The 21,988-nt window shown below is 46.0% G+C and overlaps 1 protein-coding gene across 1 annotated transcript; it reads left to right on the forward strand.

Annotated features, from left to right (window-relative positions):
- The first annotated feature begins 16,411 nt into the window (after positions 1–16,411).
- On the forward strand, positions 16,412–20,576 carry CYP1B1 (cytochrome P450 family 1 subfamily B member 1). The gene is made up of 3 exons (XM_074168904.1): positions 16,412–16,431; positions 17,245–18,261; positions 19,964–20,576. Exons 1-3 carry the CDS (start codon positions 16,412–16,414, stop codon positions 20,574–20,576), a joined length of 1,650 nt encoding a protein of 549 aa, XP_074025005.1.
- Positions 20,577–21,988: the final 1,412 nt, after the last annotated feature.

Consider the following 21,988-nt stretch of genomic DNA (forward strand, 5'->3'; position numbering starts at 1 on the left):
TAACCCTTTCAGTGTAAAAATTTTTCCTAATATCCAATCTGGATCTCCCCTGGCACAATTTGAGGCCATTTCCTCTTGTCCTATTGCCTGTGATCTGGGAGAAGAGACTGACCCCCCACCTCTCTACACCCTCCTTTCAGGTAGTTGTAGAGAGCAATAAGGTCTCCCCTCAGCCTCCTTTTCTCTAGGCTGAACAACCCCAGCTCCCTTAGCCTCTCCTCATAAGACTTGTGGTCCGGACCCCTCACCAGCTTCCTTGCCCTTCTCTGGACCCGCTCCAGCACCTCAATGTCTTTCCTGTGGTAGGGGGCCCAAAACCAGACACAGCACTCGAGGTGGGGACTCACCAGTGCTGAGTACAGGGGGACGATCACCTCTTGAGTCCTACTCACCACACTGTTCCTGATACAGGCCAGGATGCTGTTGGCCTTCTTGGCCACCTGGGCACACTGCTGGCTCATGTTCAGCCGACAGTCGACCAACACCCCCAGGTCCTTTTCTGCCAGGCAGCTCTCCAGCCACTCTGCCCCAAGCCTGTAGCGCTGCCTGGGGTTGTTGTGACCCGAGTGCAGGACCCGGCACTTGGCCTTGTTGAACCTCATCCCGTTGGTCTCGGCCCATCGATCCAGCCTGTCCAGATCCCTCTGCAAAGCCTTTCTACCCTCCAGCAGGTTGACACTTCCACCCAACTTGGTGTCGTCTGTGAACTTACTGAGGATGCACTCAATCCTCTGATGTTACATGAAATGTTAATGTAATGTTACAGTTCTATAGTTTAAAAAGAGATTATAAATAGAAGATGAAAAGGCTGCCAATAAAATTGGCAAAATATCACTTCAGTTTTGCTCAGTATTGTTTTTTGATCAAAAACGTTTGTGCTATTAATTCTCACTCTCCAGCACAGCATGAAAGAGAAGAACATGACACAGCAGGAAAAAAAGGAGCGCTGAAGATTGATTGATGTAGCAATGCCTTATACCTCTTTAGTGGAAAGCTGGACTGAGAAACAACATATATGCATAAAAAGTAGTTGCCGTATTAAGCCCTGTGGGGCTCTGCAACGCATAAACTAATCAGAAAACAAATTTATTGAGTGACTGATGTGGAAGACAGGAGAAATATGCTCTGATAAGGTCTTTCATAAGATTCTAGATTTTTGCACCCACAAAAGCACTGCCTTACTCCTGGCCAAGAGACACATGCCACTCACCGCGTACACTTTCATTAGTCCTACAAGGAGTGGTGTGAACAATGAAACTAATGATTTGTGCCCCGTGGTTGAATTGTGCCTACTAAAGGGGGAGCTTGTGATTAAGCCTGCCTGTCAACAAACCCTGGATAATATGTCTCTCTTCTGTCCGGTTTGACTGAAGCTTACAGGGACATCCAGGACCACAGGGATCTCTGTCTCTCTAGTCCAGAGTGGCCAGTGGGTTCAAAAGCAGTTTGCAGAGCACTAAGAGACACACACACACATGCATTCGGCAAGTACTGTGCTTGCCTTGCCTCCCCAGGAAGCTAGCTAAAACCAGACGCTCGCCTCATCTGCTTGTTAAAGGAAAGCATCCAAGAGAAATGTGGACAAATATTTTGCAGAACTGCTCCCTACTTCTTCTTTTAAATAAATGCTGCATTAAGGAAGGTTGGAACAGCCTCAGAGATCTACGCATAGTTCAGATTTCATGAATAGTTGAGCATGAAAAGCCAGGAAAGAGAACAGTCCAATAAGGCTTTAGGTGGTCAAGCACATCTGCTAAGACAATTGAATGGGATCAGGCTTTGAAAAATGATGAAGAAAAACAAATTGAGAGACCAGCACTCCGGTGGCAATAGAATACAGAGCCTTCCTCTTCTGTAACATTTTCTGACCAAAATATCCCAGGTCCTAGAGAAAGACAGCTGTGAATCTGTCCTGGAGCCAGGCACTGGAACGGAAGTGACATACAGAGAACTAGTTACTGTGTTTTACTCCATTTTGCACCTTATAAGCACGTATTTTATATAGGTGCTTCCAATGTAAAAGATAACAAATGACAAACAAACTTAGCAGGCAAGTACCATTTGCAGCCTGTTTAACTGTATGAAATTGGTTCAATGAACATAAACACAAAGAACATAAATGGCAGCTAATAGTTCAGTAATATTAACAATCTTTGGCTATTCAGTCCTCTGATGACTGAAAAGGAAAATAAATTTATCAAGCTGGCCATGTAATAGAAGGTCAATTTTGTCACTTTTCCTCTAGTAATCTTGTACGATTTATTATGCTTGTGGTTTACAACTTAGATAAAAACAGACCAGTAACCTGAAATACAGACTCAAAATGTCAAAATATAAGCAAATTTGCTTCTGCATTATCAGACTATTTATCTTATTAATGACTAGTCTTATTACATAAGATCTACATGCTGTGCATTTATGAACCACATTATCATCTTCATTTAACTTCAGTCAAATTCATGTCCAAACAAGTATTTATCAAGATAAGATGAATGACATCACATATTTTGCCATAAGGTGTTTAACAGCTCATACCTGGCTAGACAGTGTTTATTCCTCAAACTCTTCCGTAATTATAGATATTGCTTAAGTATCCCATGTGTGTGTTAGTGCTCTGAAATGCACCATGTAAACACACCTTGGAAAACTGACTTACCACCTGTGGGGGAGATGATATCATACTTCCTTGGTGGTATTATCATAAACCCTCAGTTCACATTTGCTTGTAATACGAGACATGGGAAACACATGCTGCATGTAGCTAGAAGAAAAAAAAATGACACATCTCACTTTTTAATCATTTCATCTTTCCATGGCATAGCCAAGTTTTTTGTGGTGCTTTTAAGTGTAATGTTTTTTACCAGTGATTCTTGTCTTCATTTTCACACACAATCTTTTCAAGCTGGTGTTCTCATTGCAGCATATGCATCTCATGCTAGAAGACATGGGCTTGGTCATAGAAGAAACTTTTAGTGAAAATAAAGGAACTGGCCACATATACCATGGCAAAACTGGTCTAGTGTCAACACAGAGGTTTAGCCTGAATCCTCGCGTCTTCTCTGAAGAAGGTCCAAGTCAAAGGAAATGCCACTCGGTGGCTAAGCCAGAGAAGATTTGTGGGGACTGAACGCATGACGAACATTCCTGGGATACGGAAATGCCTTGTAACTTCTGCCAAATCCCATTGCAATTCCACATTTTGCGTGGCTAATAGGGAAAGCGCCTGGTAATTAGGTGCAGTAATTAAATGAGTCCTCTGCATCACCTATGAGCAGAGAAATGTATCGTGGTCTTGGGGAACTACACTTCTATCGTCTTCAGAGAGGAAAATAATCCTATTAGGAATCAGTCTCTGCATTAGCGTCTTGCGTGTCTGCCCAGTTTTCATCATTACCCTCTTCCTGTTTTCTGTATAAAACAGAGCAGATATTTAAAATGACAAAAGATATGCTGCTGAAATGTCTTAGGTCTACAGTCACTAGAGACAGTTTCTGAAGAGATGACACAGAAAGTTATTAAAGGAAATAAATGAAAGATAACTTGGATGCAGAAGATGGTCCTACCTATGTACACTCCACCCAGATACTCAGACACTGCTGTATTTTTCTAAGCATCAAAACAGACTAGCTGGGAGATGAGAAGTCAAGAATCATTAAAGTGTTTTCCAACCAGGTCATAAAAATAGCTCCTGCTAAAGTAGAAAGAGCCACTCCTGGGGACACATAAGCCCCTGTGTCATTCCCATGGGACCAGGAGATACTCCTAATTATCATAACACTGTTACAAAAATAAACTAATAAAAGCAATGAAATTTAAAGATAGCTACACATCCACATTATTTAACTATTATAACTTCATCATACTGCATTTGTTCAACTTTTTTCATTATCTCACAAGAACTTGCTGCAGGACACATAATATTGAAAAGAAATTGCTTCCTGCTCTGAAAAGCAAGCCACAAGATAATACGAATAGCAATCCTGGGGTTGCGTGCCACAAGATTTATCTTTAAAAAAAAAAAGTCTTTTTGTTCTGCTTACATGTGCTCTTTTGGATACTCTGTCCAGTTTTAGGCTCTGGCTTTAAAAATAACACAGAGCAACAGCAGGGTGCCTGGAAAACAAAAAATAACAAGAATTGCCATACATATAGGAACTATAACCTACAAGGAGGCTGGAAGGCTCCATCTAGAGAAGTTTGAGGGGAGACACCATGTCAGACTTTAAATATATAAAAGGCTGCAGACAGAAGAACCTATTCTCCGGATCCCTGATAGATAAAAAGTTATGTGTCTAAACTGCAAGAAGGAAACCTAAGTGTGACATTTGGGAAAGGGCAACAAGCCCCAGACATGCTCTCAAAGGAGAAAGTGGGATCTCCATTGGGAGAAGCTTTCAGGAGAGCCCAGACATACTTCTGTTGAAAGTATTACAGGCATATTTGGTCTGGGCTTGGCAGCAGCAGGGTGGGCTGTGTTATTCTGGGAGATCCTCCCCAGTCCTCCACGGCTGCAGCTCCATACACCCCCTCTGCAATTTCCAGCTGTAGTTTTCAGCCACTTGACCTCCCAGCCTGCTCCACCTCGCGTGTGGGGACATGAAGCCAAGGAACAAGGGGTCACAGCAGGGAGCTCTGTGTCCTCTGAATGCTCACACACATGCATTGGGGGTACTGCAAGTGGCACTTCTGTAGCAGAGGCTGTGGCTCCAAGTCTCTGCATGTGAGCGATGCGTGTGTTTCCTCTCCCATGATCTGCAGTCGTTTGTCCCAAGAGATACCTAACAGATGTAATAAAAGATGCATTCCCCGACTCCATGTGGAGTTGACTATTTTTTGCCACAAGTATTTTTCTACCATGTTTGGTGTTTTAAATCTGTGTTTTTTTCTGGATTGCCCAAAAGAGTTTATAAGAGGTGCTAGGAAAACGTTTCTAGTAGGGTAAGCTAGTGTCATCAGTCAGCTTCATCACTTGGGGTCAAGAGGGAAGTGAGTGTGGTACCTAGCTGATTTTAATACAGGTCTGGTTTATCAAAACAAACTTTGGGAAACAGCAGAAGTGGGTGATATATTTATTTCTCCTGGTATAGAAGATGCTTGGGTTTTTTTGTCACATTTGCTTAGTAAGATGGAAAATATCTGTCAAAAGTTATCTATCAGAGGGAACACTTAGAGAGGATCTGTTTAAATGTAAAAAGATACTAGGTGTTAACAGGTAATGCCAAGCAAAAGTATAAAGAAGGAAAATGAGTCTGTAGATAAAGTATAGGAACAGAAGTAATTAAATTTTATTTTACTGCCAAGCAAGTAAAAAACTTCAGGGATGGCCTCTGGAAAGTCCCTAATCATGTTGTTTCAGTTTTTTCCTCTCTAAAATGAAATTTTAATAATTACCCACTTCACAAGTGTGCCATACTGCTATGCTTAGGAGTAATTGCGAAAGGGTCTGTGATTACCTCACAAAAAAATGTTATTCACATTATTATCACTGCGATCTGTGTACATTTATGCAAATACATCTGCATCCCCAGGTGATTTATTTCAGATGCTGGCTGGAATTTAGAGGTAAGTAATTTATACTTAGATTGTTCCTCCGTAACTTAGTACAATTGATTGACAGAGATACTTATTCCAGATTACAAACTGTTTTGCTGTGTAATCTGTCCAGTTGTATAGATCTTAAATCATGAGCAAATAATGAAGTGCCCACTGAAAATTCATGCTGCAATATGTAACAAGGATGCTGTAGGGCAAAATATGTCAAGGAGGAGTACAGTAAAACCACAGTAAGAAACCTATTTTAGAGTGCCCGATAAGGGTTTAGTAAACAGAATCCACATTCTTACCTACTGAAATAATAATTTCAGCTGACCTTAAGGGAAGAGTAAGAATTACCCACCATACAGAATAAGTCAGGCTACAACTCGGTAACACGATTCCACAAGGTGAGTATACCTGGAACATCAATCTAAAATAAACTGGGCTACGTAAAACTGCTAAAAACTCACTCTGTCAGTTCAGATTAGTCCAGAATATTCTGAAGAAATAGATATGATCACCTATGCAGACTTTATGCCAAACTAGATAGGATTTTTTTCATACTGCTCTTATGAGTATCGTATCTACTTACATATCTGGCATAAAGTGTAAAAACTGTCAGATTAAGTCTGTCCTGCCAGATGATCTGGTAGAGCATTGAAGTGGCATTAGCGTACACCCACAGACCCTATAGCTTGGTGTGCTGGGAGATGACTGGCCAGAGATGTGTGTGAGTGCTGCTTTGCTTCTCTGGCTTCCAAGAAATAAGGGCTTAAAGGAGAGTTAAATGAAGAAGCTGCAGTTATTATTATCAGGAAGGAAGAATGCTCATCAATGTGAACATTAAAAATAACAGTAAAATTGTCTAAGAGTACTGTCAGCTATCAGGATTGAAAAAGCACTCAGATATGAGTGACATTACCAGCACCAAGAAGAGTCAACTTTAGACCCATGCAAAAGAAGAGATGTATGGGCTCGCACAGAGCATGGGTCCAACCACATTAAAAAAAAACAAACAAACAAAAAAAACCACAACACACAAAAACAAACAAACAAGCAAACGAAAAAAAAAAAAAAAAAGCACCCACCAACTAAACCCCACACCCACAACCTCACACACAACACCCCACTACAAACCAACAATCCCGGGCACTACAGCATGCCCTGAAGAGCCAGGTCTACACGTTTCTTAAATACCTCCAGGGATGGTGACTCCACCACCTCCCTGGGCAGGCTGTTCCAGTGCCTGACCACTCTTTCAGTAAAGTAATTCTTCCTAATATCTAATCTAAACCTCCCTTGCCACAGCTTCATACCATTTCCTCTGGTCCTGTCGTTATTCCCTTGGGAGAAGAGGCCAACCCCCCCCTCTCTACAGTTTCCTTTCAGGTAGTTGTAGAGGGCAATGAGGTCTCCCCTCAGCCTCCTCTTCTCCAAACTAAACATGCCCAGTTCCCTCAGCCTCTCCTCATAGGACTTGTTCTCCAGACCCCTCACCAGATTGGTGGCTCTCCTCTGGACACGCTCCAGCACTTCAATGTCTTTCCTGTAGTGAGGGGCCCAAAACTGAACACAGTACTTGAGGTGAGGCCTCACCAGTGCTGAGTACAATCAAACTCATTCATGCCCATTAAAATAGGTAAAACCATGTACATGCTGATGACAGTGGAGAAACATTTTTTTAACATGTCAAAACCTTCAATGGGTAGCATTTTCCAGTGCTCTGTTGTCTTGGTACAAATTTTTTCCTAGTGTTTAAATCATCTATAATGCTCAGGTGAGTTTTGGCCATACATCCATTAGAACTACAAAAAAGCCACGGTCCTCATTACTTTTTATAACATTCACTTAAATACTGAAGTCCTTATCAGCCTAAGCAAGCCAAACAGTTTCCTCTCTTAAACTTGGCTATAGTTCTTGCTGCTCTGATCTTATCCCCCTCCAGTTTGTCCACATGTCTCTTGAATAGAGTGCTTAAATTAAATTCAACAGAATTCCCTTGCTAAGACTTCACCAGGGTAGGAAGAGCCCTGTCACCACCCATGTCTTACATATTATTCTGCTTCTTATCCACTGTAGACTGACATCTGTCTTTTGCAACATCCCCACAATTTCTGTTTAGTTTGTGATCTGTCTTGACACCAACCTCTCTGGTGCTTGTGCAAAGGCTGCCTTCTCAGGCAAGGCTGCCGCTTAGGAGCATTGGCATTGAAAGTACTATTAGATAGATACAATGAACCAACCTCATTTGTGTCTAGTCCTCTGCACTTTTATTACATTATCTTGTTGGTGTCCAGCCCTCCCTGCAGTGTACCCAAATCACTTGGGATACTAAGCCCATTCCCTGTACCTGCAGCCTGCCAAAGCTTTTCCTTCTAATTTGAATCAATATGGAAATAATGACTTGCACCAAATGTCCCATCATTTCTCTTAACTGGAATAACTTACGGAAAGGTAAGCTCCTTAAGTCAAGGGGATAATTTAGCAAATGTTGAGTTTATCAACACTTCTCAAAACTTTTCTTTTCTCGGCATTTTAAGAAATCTGCCTTACAAAAACGCTTAATTTAAGATTGGCACCATCACCTTTTACACAACTGCGATAAATGGTGAAGCTGTTTGTGCGCTGAAACCCTGGCTTAATCACACCTACCTATACTATCTGTATCTCCTTCCTCTCTCACACCTGGAACTGCACACCCTTTCGCATCCACTCCGCTCCACCTCAACAGCAGTGAGTGCCGTGCAGGCAGAGCTCTGCCCACTATGGAAACAGCAACAGTAAATAACTCTACAGCAGATTGTTACCGCTACCGTATTTTACGTGTGGACTTCTTCAGACTCGGAATCCATTTCTGTGATCCTTATCCAGCTGAAGGTCACAGTAGCTGATTTGTCCTCCTGATCTAATGTCAGGTTTCCTATCTGGGAATTCAAAATCTTCAGTAGGCAGAAGACATACCTCACGCTTCAGCAGCCACTGCTTCGTGACATGAGCAGTGCAAATGCTGAGTATTAGATAAATACCACAAACCAATCTCAATCACTCTACTTTCATCAAAAACCCCATTATCTTCAGTAGGACTTTCTCTTGCATGTGCAAGTGAAATGTGGGCCTGCTGCTTCTTTACAGCTTCTTCATACCTGCCTCCTCATTCTTCTCTTTTGATAACGTAAACCAGGATTACTTTAACAAAGGAAAAGGAAAATATTTTACTATGCTTGTCACATGCTCTTTCACAGCCTGTGCGCTGGTGGGCTTTCTTGCCCAGGGGAAAGAGAAAGGTCAAGGCACAGAAATACCCAAGTCTTCTTCAGCTTTCGCTCCAGGATACAGTTTATTATCTAAACATCAAATTCATAAAGTAACACAAAGCAAAGCTATTCCCTCATCCAAAGCCAGCTGCAGGGGCTCCCAGGCTTTCCATGCCAGAAAAAGGGCACACATCTTCATTTAAACCCCTACTGAATCAAGTGACAAGCAGGCAGCCTGTAACCCTTTCCTGACTGTTTAACCCTGTCACAACAGGGTTTGCTGTTGTGAATGTTTTATTCCAGGGATAGAGCAGACAGTTTTACACTTTTTTTGAGCACAGAACACTTTAAAGGTTTGCTTTGTGCATCAGTACATACAACAACATGAGATAATTTTGCTAAACTTATTTAAAAATCAGGCTACGAAGTGCTATATGTGATTTATTTTTTTTAAACAAAATGGAAAGCTTTCTTCATCAGAGCAAGCCTGTACATACACTTTAGCTTTTAGAAATACACTGACCACAGAAAGACCAACTGTGTGTTTAAGAGTTCACGACCTCTGAGAAGCTGCTATTAGATGCGAGTTTTCTACACTTAGCCAAAGTATCAAGTCAAATGGTGAAGAATAACAATGAAGATATGCAAAAGTGTTATGTATTTTGGATGCTTAGAACTGAAAAACATGATAGGAAACAGTAAACTAAAAAGGAAAAGAAGAATTTTCTAAATAAAACCTATTCCTCAAAAGGGCAGATAAGCTGGAGGGTTGAAAATGGGAAGAAAGAAACAGAGCAGAGAGGAGAAAAGCAAACAGATTTATTTTCAAGACTGCTTCAGCTAAATGCCTTTTACAAGTGGACCATGGCTGCCTGCTGTACTGTGGGCTTGTGAAGACGGAAGGCAATGTTGGTTTGTTTGACTTAAAAATGAGTAAAAACTCAGTCCCGCAATCACTGTCCTGCAAATTTCAACATCATTTTCCTGGATGCCGGCTGTACAAGGTCTATCTTAACAAGCTAGAGAAGAATAGAATGGATACTGGACAGATCCCCATATTATTATCACTCCCAATTTTACAAGGAAGCTGAAGCACAGAAAAGATTAAATGTGCTTATGTCCAGAAACAAATTTACATGGCGCTTTTGTAACAATAAGTCATCTTGTGTTCTGTTTTTTTAACTATCACTTTATGATGGCCTCATTTGTAAGAGTAGCACTTGACTCTCTGTACCTTGTGCCACTGTCTCTGAGGGAAGTGTGAGTAGAAAAGTCTGTCCGGTAAGTCCCACAAAACTGCATTTAACTCATGTTGTTTCCACTTCCCTGGAGATAAGAGGTGGTGCTGAGAATGAACAGGATCCTTTCCCTTTCCTGAACCTCCAAATGAAATGTCTAATTAATTCCTTTGGTGCAGCCTTTAACAGTGGGTTAAGACACATACCAGCAATAAAACCACTCAAGTTTCAGACCTCAAGGTTAGTTTACTTGCCTGACAGATAAAAACACTTCCTTTCTGCTTGAAGACCTAGCTAATTTGATGTGGAATTACTGAAACAATTTTTTTTTTTTTTAAATGTCACCAGGCTTTCTCTGTGGTTACTTTCAAGGGTGAGCAACTCAGTGTGCAGGCTCGGCACTGGACCCCCCCATCTGCTTGCAGTCTTCTGCTGTAGCAAGACTAACTACTCTCTCTTCCTCTCCTGCAGGACCAGGAAACCCATGAGTGGTGGATATTTTTTAAATCTTACTAAGGGAGGCTAGCTCAAATGAAGTCTCTCCAAGCAGTGTGGGGGCATGAGACCCATGCAACAAAATGTGGATCCCCTCTCCATCACAGGCCCCCACACTCAGTAGTGCTGCACCCCTGCACACTCAGCACTGACTCCTTGCCATGAATCATCTCATTTGTAGCTTCCTCCTCCACCTCCAATCTTCTTGCTGCCGTACCAGAGTATGTACAAACAGGGAAGTGTAAATATCCTACCCACCTTTTTTCCTTAATTTTCATAAAGTTTTCATGAGATCAGTTGCAGCAGCAGCCATGAACGAACTACAGTCCGGATAACATGATCATGAATTCCTGCCTGAAGAGAGGGCAAGACTTGGGATCTACACAAAATTGCACTATAGGCCTTTACAGAACTGGTAGATTAACTAGGAATCAAATCAGGTTCTGTCACTTTAAAACTTTCCTCCACCCTCCATCACCTCCATCCATCAGTTGCCTGCAGCATGTATATTGAGGAATCGCGTGCAAACCTTACCATAACCCAAGGCTTAACATAAACTATATTCTTTCAGGTCATTGGCAAATAACAGGTATATCCGGTTGTGCCTTTGTACTTGCCTGCACGCAAATTAAAAGCGCATGTAAAGTTACAATAATCAAAGTCAGTCAGAGGGAAGGGGAGGAGAGCTGGGGGATAATAACCGGGGAATCAGGTTATTTATCTTCACAGGGAAGCCACTGAGAGGAGCCTGCTTGCATGCCATTTACACCTCAAAAGAAAGACAAGGGCAAACCTGGCTTTTGGCCAAAGCCATCCCCTAGAGCGCCCCAAGCTGTGCCTAATCCTGCCTTCTCCCTGCATCTGGTAAAGCACCCTGTTACCTCCACTGCTGCTACTTCTTCCCCACGGTGCCGCACAACATTTTACACTTCCTCCTTGACTGTAGGGCGAGAGTGTTTCTATGGGAGAGGACAGCGGTCAAGATGGATTTGGGCTTTCTTCTTTGCGAGATCTTTGCTTTCATGGTCTCAGCTACTGCTGCTTTCACCTTTGCCATGAGGGTGCACCTCCAGTATGGTGCTTCCTCTGCAACTGCTTCATCCCCTATTTCCCAACAGAGCCAGCACCCCGCAGGGTGACCCCAGAATCCACCCTGCTGCCCCGGCTGGGCACAGACTCCTGCACTGCTCTCCCTTCTGGAGGCAGCCAGCAAGCCTTCATGCAGCCACCCTGAGCCTGGGTGTGGGCTGCTTGGGAAAGAGAAGAATTTATGGCAATTTTTTTCTGTCTTTCTCCCTTGGCGTGCCATGAGATTAACAGACATTAGCAAATGCCTCTTCCCGGAGTGCTGTGACAAGACAAAACCTGCCCTGACTGGCACCTGCAGTCTGTTTCCCTCGTGGTCTTTGATCTGCCATTGCTGAAGGTTAGAAGACCTGAATGGCTCAGAAACAGACACTTCCTTGGGTTTCCTTCCAAATGCTAGGAGCAATCTGTATGTGTCAAGAGTGTTTTCTCTCCCTGCTGAATTTACTGAGGGCTAGAGGAAATCTTTATTGTTATTTGTCTTACAGGAGGAGTCAACTGTCAACTGCCTTCATCAAGATTGCAGCCCTTACATGGAATACTGTAAAAATCTCCTAAGCTCAATTTTCCATCACTGACCACAGATACCACAAAGGGAGTTTCCTTTATCCTCTTGGTTTGAATATACTTTCTCCAAGTCTTTCTTCAAATTAAAACATGTGCAAATAAACAATTCCCATTTCCCATACCCCAGGGAAGAGTATGAATAAGTTTATAGGCTAGAGTATTACCCACATACATCGTAGTCACTAGAATTTGAGTCATTTCATTTACCTCTGAAATGCAGTTACCGCTGGAGGCAAATACACCAAAGTCTTGCACAACAGAGCAGAGGAAGCCAAGAATGCTCTGCTGCAGAGGGATGTGCAAATGTTTCCTCAGCTGAGCTTCAGCAACAAAATCACTGAAGGTCCTGGTATCTTCATCTTATATAGTATTGTGCAACACTCAGAAACAATACTTCCAAGAGATTATTTAATGAAGAATGGCTTGGATCACCCTTTAAACTGTAAACAATTTGTACAAACTCTGTAGTGAAGCAATCCCAGGATAAATCATTGCTTAACTGTCATATAATCCATCTTGAGATTTTGTAAAATTAAGAGAAGAAAAAGATGCATAGTTCCAGGTATGGTAAAGAGACAGAGAAACTCCGTGTGGGAGGGCTCTCCATGGAAAGCTGCAAAAGGAAGAGGTAAGGAAAGAAAACGGAACAAGGTCAAGTCCTTGAGAAATTCCCATTGATGTTCATGAAGATTTATGAGCACCTTGCCAGTGTCCAAAAGAAAAGACAACACCCGCCATAGTTAGAAGGAAAACTGAGAATTGAGTCTGCAAACCCTTATTTAGGTAATTCCTAACACTTGTAAAAAATCTCTTAGGGGCTAAGGGCTTTCCTTGGAAAGGGAGGGACCGTGGCAGAGACATAAAAATTTCCTCTCAAGGAGAAAGTGAAGACTCTCCAGGTTATATCATTCCTCCTCCTTTATCAAACTTTTACCTCCACAAGAAGGACTCTTGTCCACATATATAAAGCACCCTAATTCAGAGTCACAGAGGTACTGATGTCCCCCCAGACTCTGCCAACCCCCTGCGTCTGGCATTCCTGTCAAATCAATCAGGATTTTTAACAGATTAGGCCTGAATTCCTTTCCCTTAATCCCAAACCCCCCCGCTTCAGCCCTTTCAACTCCTTTTCTCTTCCATATTTTTCATCAAGTAGGGTTTTCTAGGCCTCAGAAACAATTCATTTTAGGTGGCATACGTTTTCAATGATTCAGTCTTCAATGCCTAACAAAACTAACTTTGGCTCAGGAATTTGGGACTGGCTTCAGTAGGACCCTCACCTCAATGAAGTCACTAGAACTGGGAAAAAAGAAACACACATTATCTAAGAGCAATTCTGAACTCCTATACTTCAAGAAACAAAAGAAGGTAGAAGAGTAAATAAAGGGGTAGGCAGAAGGGTAATTTGTGGAATATAAGAGACCAAGAGCCTGATCACTCACTGCCTGCATTTTGTATCACACTAATTCATTGGTGTGATAAAATGCTTCACCCAAGCTATGCTTGATTGTAAGGGACTAATCAAGGTCACATAGAATCAGAGCCTAGAAAAATGGATGAACATTCATTGTATACAGTCAAAATAAAACTCAGGCTGTAATAGATGCAATAGTAAATCAAGACTATAAATATCCTGGTTGTACAGCATGTAGTACAAGGGGACCAGCTGGTACTACCACAATAGAACAAAACGTCTTAAATAGATCATTCTTCCTCTCCTATATAATATCAACAGAACTCCTGAAGAGCAAAGAGAAGTAAAAAAGAAAAAAAAAATCTTTTTTTTTTTTTTAAATGTACCAGGGCTTGTAATTCCTGGGATCAGGCCATAAATTGTGAATTTGCAGCTCATAATAGTGGAAATGTGCTCCTTCCTCTGTACTGCCTGCTGGCAAACAGGAAGCAATCCCACTTGCAGTATGATGTTGAGAAAAAATGTCAGTAGGATGCAAAGCGAACAGTACACTGGACCCAAGCTCACTCACTGAACAGATGCGAAACTGTGAGGTGGGCGCAGAGTCACTTGCAGTATGTCACCTCCAGCAGCCCCACGCTGAGGTGTTCTTCCTCTTACCAATTGCAATCAGTTTGGCCACCTTGGGGACACTGTTTCTTTATAAATTCAGATTTACATGGGAGCTAGAATGTAATCTGCTCTGCTTGCTCCAAAAAGCAATCTCCCACTTTGCAATACAATTAGTTTAAGTGCTGCATCGAAGAAAGCATTTAGGGACTTAACTTACAAGAGCTGCAATGCCTGGGTTTTAGGCAACTGATTACCTCAGTCACTAGGAAAAAGGCAAATTTACCTCCTGGCAATGGCAAATGCCCAGGACTATAATCCAGAGCTCAGGTAACTTATCAAAGCTGGTCCTTACCATCCAGATCCAGTGGCCAGAACACTCTTTGCAGGGAGAAGCCCATGTCTGTTCCTTGACATGTAACCAATGAAAGAAGACTGGCTGACAGGGACAGGCCACTTTGCCATATCTGAGTGGTTACAGCATGTGAAATTTGGTTTCAGCCTTCTGATAGCGATGGAGAGATTTAACTGCCTAGTCTCTCTCCAAGCTTGCTCTAACCTCAATGCCATAGGGATGCAGCTATCTTTGCTGCTCTTTGAAGTTGGGCCATGTGCTGGGCTGGACTGCAGGATCCTTCCAGTTCACCCCAGAGCTAGGGCTGGGAAGAGGGAAGCTCACTTTTTCTGGCACTGCTTGGAAAAAGTGTTTTTGACACCTCTGTCACTTGGCAATGTCAGGAAGAAGCACAGTGCGCTCTGAGGCACACAGAGAGATACGGCTGATGCTAGTCTGAGCAAGAGGTAGTATTGCTGACTGGAGGAGCCTGGGACAGTGACAGCAGCCAGGATTACACTTCTTAGCAAAGACAGAAGCAGTAGCAGCCTGGCCAGACCTGGGTTCACACCCTGAGCTGGGCTAACTCCCAGCATCTAATTTCGTCTAATCCCTAAATGCTACCAAAACACCTTCTTTTCTTCTCATGACGTGACTGTAGAGAATCTGAAAAAAACCGTTGTATTTTAAAATTTTGCTTGGTACAGCAAAAACGATGACAACGAAGCAAGAGCCTTCTGACTTCTCAGGGAACGGTTTCCTTGACGCCTGGGGGTTTTGCAGCCCCGGTTCCCCCAGGGGCGCCGGAAAGTCCGGGGTGGGGGGGCTTGGAGCGCCGCACCCGCACGCCGCTCGCCAGCTGTCCCGGGGCAGGCGGAGGTGCCAGATTTAAGAGTAAAAAAGCGCCGTGAGAGGGAGAGCAGCGAGCGCAGGTCGAGGCTGGGGGGTAGCGGGGCCGGCCGGGGTGCGAGCTGCCCGGCGCTTCCCTGCCTCCTTCCCCTCCGAGCCGGTGTCAGGTATTGCGAGGAGAGGTAGGGGCCCGGGGAGGAGATGGCTGGAGGCTTTCCAGCCCCGGCTCACGCAATGCAAACTCCGCACGCAACGGGGAGGCGACAGGCGGAGGAGGGGAAGCTCTCCGGCTTCGTCAGCCCCCAAGATGCAGGCGCGACTTTGCCTGCCGACAGAGAGGGCTGCGAGCCCGCCCGCCACCCCGCTCCCCTCCCGGCACCTCCTCCGCTAAAACTTTTGGCCCCGGCCATAAAAGCATCCGCGGCTCAGCCGCTCCACTTGGCGAGAGCCCAAGGGCAGCTGGCAAATAGCCGCGACCCCTCAAGCCAGGGGAAGGGCCAGCGGACCTAACTGCGGCGCGCCTGCACCGCACCGCGCACCGCGGATGCTGGCGGATTTAAAGCCGCGAGTACCAATGCCAGACGCCCAGACGCGGCTGCTCCAGCTCCCGTTCAGCCCGGGGGCAGCGGGCCGTCCTCCCCGCGCCCTCTGAACCGCTCGCCTTCACTCCCTGCAGCGGGCTGGGGTGGCCCCGTCCCGTCCCCGCAGCCCAGCAGGCGGGTGGGAGGGAGGGGACGGCAGCCCGCTCGCCCTCGGTCCGCGGGGCTGCACCGGGCAGGTGGCTGCCGGCAGGGCGAGCGCCGAAGGGTTAAAGCGCTGGGAAGGTGATAATAACTCTGCGCTGGGATCGGGTGCAATTGGCATTTGCCTGCACATGACCTGCCAAACTCCGGGTGACAGGAACTGGGGCTCCTAATGAGCTTCCCAGAGACTGGGATCTGAACGTCGCCGTCGCTGCTCTCCTCCCGGGGCTGCCCGTTAGAGCTGCCGCCGGCTGCCCGGCTCCTCTCCATCCTCCCCGAGGTCTCGGATGGAAGCAGCGTGCAACAGGTCAGTTCTGCTACAGGCGCCCGAGGTGGCCGTTTATTTCACCCTTTCTTCCCCTCGCTGCATCAGAAAGGCTGGAGCAAAGGGTAGGAGCGGGTGGTCCCCGTACTCGGGGATGGGAAGCGGGACCAGTCAGCTCGGCCACGCCGGGACCTCAGGCATCCTCCGCAGCCCATCCCCGGGGCTACCGGCCGCCAGCCTACGCTGCCGCGACAGGCGCGAAGGTGTGGGGAGGAGGGAAGGGCTCGGGACAGAGGGGAGTCCGTGGCCATGTGCTGAGGTTTTCTCTCTGGAGCAGCGGGAAGCTCCGACGGCAGCGCGGGGAGCCCGTTTTCTCGCAGGGGCTCTTTTCGCCAGGAAGAGCGATCTGCAGTGCCGGGATGAACCTGTCTCCAGCGCACGGCAGCTGCCTGCATCTGCGGAGGCTCATAGGCGAGAGCATCCTCCTGCCTCCCTTTCTGCTTCTTTCAGTTGCGACCTTCTGGATCCCCCGCTGCAAACTTTCCCTACCGCGGGGGGAGAGAGCAGCGGCCCCGCCGCCAAATATGATTTTGAGCCCTTATTGAGCGCTTGCCATTTAATTATCGATTATGCCTTGTTTTTCGCACAGGATCCGGGCGGGCTTTAGGCAAAGGAGGAGCGCATAGCTCCCCGACTCTGAGTGCCGAGACGGCTGCTGGCGCTCCCCTCCACGACGCCAGCACGCCCCTGTCCCCTCCCGTGCGGGACCCCGCTTCTTCCCCGCCTGCGGGCGACGGGGATCTTCCCAGCCTTAGGCAGGGTCGCCGCCCGCTGAGCTTTCCCTTTCCCTTGCAGCATGGCTCTCGAGAGGCTCGGGGAAGCCCTGCGCGGCATCCCCCCCTTGCAAAGCTCCCTGCTGCTCCTCCTCTGCCTGCTCGCCGCCATCCACCTGGGCAAGCTCCTCCTGCAGCAGCAGCGGCGCCGGCGGCAGGGCCAGCGCCGGGCGCCGCCGGGCCCCTTCCCCTGGCCCTTGATCGGCAACGCGGCGCAGCTGGGCAGCGCCCCGCACCTCTCCTTCGCCCGCCTGGCCAGCACCTACGGCGCCGTCTTCCAGCTGCGCCTGGGGCGCTGGCCCGTGGTGGTGCTGAACGGGGAGCGCGCCATCCGCCAGGCCCTCGTCCGCCAGGGGGCCGCCTTCGCCGGCCGCCCGCCCTTCCCCTCCTTCCGCCTGGTGTCGGGCGGGCGCAGCCTGGCCTTCGGCGGCTACTCCGAGCTGTGGAAGCTGCACCGCCGGGCGGCGCACGCCACGGTGCGGGCCTTCTCCACCGGCAGCCCCGCCACCCGCCGCCTGCTGGAGCGGCACCTGGTGGGCGAGGCGCGGGCGCTGGTGGCGCTGCTGGTGCGCGGCAGCGCCGGCGGCGCCTTCCTCGACCCTTCGCGCGTCCTGGTGGTGGCGGTGGCCAACGTGATGAGCGCCCTGTGCTTCGGCCGCCGCTACAGCCACGGCGACGGCGAGTTCCTGCGCCTGGTGGGGCGCAACGAGCAGTTCGGGCGGGCGGTGGGCGCCGGCAGCCTGGTGGACGCCCTGCCCTGGCTCCAGCGCTTCCCCAGCCCCGTCCGCGCCGCCTACCGCGCCTTCCGCGACCTCAACCGCGACTTCTACGGCTTCGTCCGCGGCAAGTTCCTGCAGCATCAGCGCAGCCTGCGCCCGGGGGCAGCCCCCCGCGACATGATGGACGCCTTCATCCGCCTGCAGCGGGAACAGCCGCGGCTGCAGCTCGAGCACGTGCCCGCCACCGTCACCGACATCTTCGGCGCCAGCCAGGACACCCTCTCCACCGCCCTGCAGTGGCTCCTCATCTTCCTCATCAGGTAGGGGCCGGCGGGGCGGACCTCACCCCGCCGCTCGGGCGGGAGGCGGGCCGCGGCGCCTCATCTGCCCCGGGGAGGGAGACGGGGGTCAGCCCGGGGGGGGGGAGGGGGGAGAAAACCCGTTGAAATGGTGCCGCACGGGCACAGTCCCCGCCGGGAAGGCTCCCTCGGTGGCAGCAGCCGGCCAAAACGGGCGCCGAAACGTCTGGGTGCGGGGGGAGCGGTGCCGTCGGGGCGGCCATTGGGCGAGGGTCTGAGGGACCGGTCCGCCCGTGTGGTGCCGAGGTACCTCAGCCGCCTCCGATTAACTAACACGGAAGCTCTGGGAAACCTGCCAGAAAAAGATAAGAAAGGGAAAAAAAAAAAACCCAACAAAACAAATCACCCTACTTTGGCGATGGGGTAATGGTGCGTAAAGACAGGCTGGCAAAAAGGCAGCCGAGTAAACCCTGAGAGTAACCGATTTTACCAGGTCAAGATCAAGGAGATCATAGGAACAGGATAACAGCTGCTTAAGCGAGATAAAGAGTTCGTGCACTGGTTTACAAACCCGCTATTATGTTAATTTGCCGGCGGCGTGCGCCTTTATCGCCGTTGCGTGACCGGGGAAAGGCAGACCCCTGGGGCAGGCGGCGGGTGCCGGCACAGCCCCCTCCGCCGCTGCCCGGCACCGGCTCTTCCAGCGGGCAAACCTCAGCTAGGGGAGGTGGTTTCGGAGAGAAAGGCATGACGCTGATTTTCTTGTCTGTCCCGGCTTTTTCTTTCATCATCTGCATAATCTGTAGGCTCATGCAAACATTCGCTACTCAGCCGCTTCTTGAAAAAGAGGCAAATACGTAACGCTTCGAGCTAAGGGTACGATGCCCGGTGTTCGCAAGATCTGTGGCTTTCTCCCCGTATCTTACATTTACCCGGCATTCAACATGCCGATCTGGTGCAGGAGGTAAAGGACACAGAAAGCCAAACTCGAATACTTAGAGCAAATAAAGACTCCTTGGAGGAACGCGTGCTTTTAGACAAGCAAAAGAAAATAAGCAAAATTTACTAATATTTTGATCTTGTTTGGTTACTGTGTAGTCTTCCAAACTATCTAGACTTCAAGACAGTCATCTTAAAATACATTATAAGGAAAACATATTTTGGTATTAATTAGAAAAAGTATACACAAACTAAGAGTGGGATGTTCATCAAGCTATTCTGACAATTATTAGAAGGGATTTTTTCAGTGTAAAAATCTGCAGACTTTTCATTTATATGCAATATGTCTAGTGATAAACTCCATGCTAACTTTTAGAAGTCACATGCAGAGCTGGAAAACCAAATTCTCCTTCCCACAGAAAGCCCAATATTTACAAGAGACGAGTAATTTTAGTTTTAGAATGAATTTTCAAAATTGGATCAGAATATTCAGTTTCAGCACATTTTAAGTTAGTTCCTTTTTTTATGTTGAGAATCAGTTACATGCAATATTAAAGTGATACCTGAGTAAATCTAAACTGACACCATTGCATGGAAAGTTTGGACTTTTCTTGGACCTTTCCATCAAAGTCTATACATTCCTGCAATATATTTAAACTTTGCTCAAACTGCATTATTTAGGGTAGGGGCGAAGTTCTGTGAAAAATGTTTACAGCAAGGACTATTTTTAAGAAAATCTTTTGAAAGCATTATGTACATACACACATCTTACTTTAAATGACAGGTATCCGAATGTGCAAGCTAAAATGCAAGAAGAAGTGGATAGGATTGTTGGAAGAGACCGTCTGCCCTGCGCTGAAGATCAGCCTCACTTGCCCTACATCATGGCTTTCCTATATGAATCCATGCGTTTCAGCAGCTTTGTGCCTGTTACTATCCCACATGCCACCACAACCAACACCTTCATAATGGGCTACCTCATTCCCAAGGACACAGTGATTTTTGTTAATCAGTGGTCAGTGAATCACGATCCGGCAAAATGGTCCAACCCAGAGGATTTTGATCCAACAAGATTCCTGGATGAGAATGGATTCATCAATAAAGATCTTACTAGTAGTGTGATGATTTTCTCACTGGGAAAACGTCGGTGTATTGGAGAGGAGTTATCCAAGGTGCAGCTGTTTCTCTTTACCTCCATACTGGTGCATCAGTGCAATTTTACTGCTAATCCAAATGAGGACCCTAAAATGGACTTTACCTATGGGTTGACCATTAAACCTAAGCCATTTACCTTGAATGTTACACTTAGAGATACTATGGATTTGCTCGATCAGGCTGTCCAAAGACTGCAAGCAGAGAAAGCAGTCAGTGAAAATCAGCTGTCAGCAAATGCCTAAGCAACAAACCTTGCATCTAAAGATCATCCCTCTCTCTCTTTTTAGACTTAAATAAGTTATAGTTTGTTCTGGTGATCTTTTTGGAAAATAGCCAATATTACAAGTTGCAAGAGCAGGAAGGAAAACTGCACAAGGTATAATTCAGTCCTCTTTTTAATTTTAGAAGGAGAGCCAGGGGAACAATTTAATATATTAAATGATAAAACACATGCAATTTGAAAGTAAGCCTTTTCTTTCCTAGTTTGTTCACAGAAGTCACCATTGTAAAGTGCTTTTTATCTACTGCCTGATTGGAGCATCTCCAGGAACTGTTTGTACAGTCCCCTCCATGTCTCCACGCGCTATGCCTTAACTTTAAGATTGCCTTCAGTGACTCCACATCCCAAAGTGAAATCTCTTATTTAAAATAAAATAAATAAAAAAAAAGGGTTGCTCAGAACACTGCAGCCTGCCTCTGAATTCACTGTACTGGAAACTGCCATAGGCACATGGCAGCCCCTGTGTTGTGACTGCTGGGATATACATTTATGCCTCAGTAATAAATGTTCAAATGATTTTTGGTAAAATGACAATGTAAAGTCTTTCCTTTAGTATTCCAAAGTGTTTACATAAATTACTAAAAAATAAAAAACATGCTTATAAGCACATTTGAAAAGAAAATTCATATTTTATACGAGAATGAACAGAATGCCCTAGTAATAGTAACTTTTCATTAAGTTTTGAAAGAGCATATTTGATATGTCACCAAATGACAAGGGTGATACAAACTGTACACTAATCTTTTCATTAGCATATTCATGAACAAAGTAGATACTTGAATTAGAAAGTTTTATTGAAGTATGGCTGAATTTTGTATTTCTCTAGTAAAGAGTTAATATCCCTGTTCCTAGGCACATAGGTAAGTCCAATAAAATCCACATGGGCCAAGGTATTTAGAAGTGAGAATCTGGGGGGTTTATATTAAAACTTTCAAGCCACAAGCCTCAAGTAAAGCATACAGCAAGTACACCCCTGCTCACTCAGCATTCTGTTAGGTTGAGTTAAATGGTATATCCAAAAATCAACTACGTACTTGTCGTGGTTTTGTACAATTTGCTTGGAACAAAGTCTCAGAAGGAAAACTAACATTACATGCCCTAATTAATGTACCCATTAACTGAAGAAACAGTACTTTAAAAAATTTTTGTGAGGCAAAGGATTTAAAATTAAAACCAACAACTGATTATTTTAAAGTAAAACACACACACATGAAACTTTACGGCCTTGAACCTCTGGCTAATGTTTGTATACACAAAGCTGCATGTATTTCTCTAAAAAGCAAACAGCCCTGTTTAAATGCCTGATTTTGAAGTGTTGGGCATTTCTTTGAAGCTGCAAATCACCTTCGATTCCACAGGAAATCCATCAGAAAT

The sequence above is a fragment of the Numenius arquata genome, chromosome 2, assembly GCF_964106895.1.
Source record: "Numenius arquata chromosome 2, bNumArq3.hap1.1, whole genome shotgun sequence".
NCBI lineage: Eukaryota > Metazoa > Chordata > Aves > Charadriiformes > Scolopacidae > Numenius > Numenius arquata.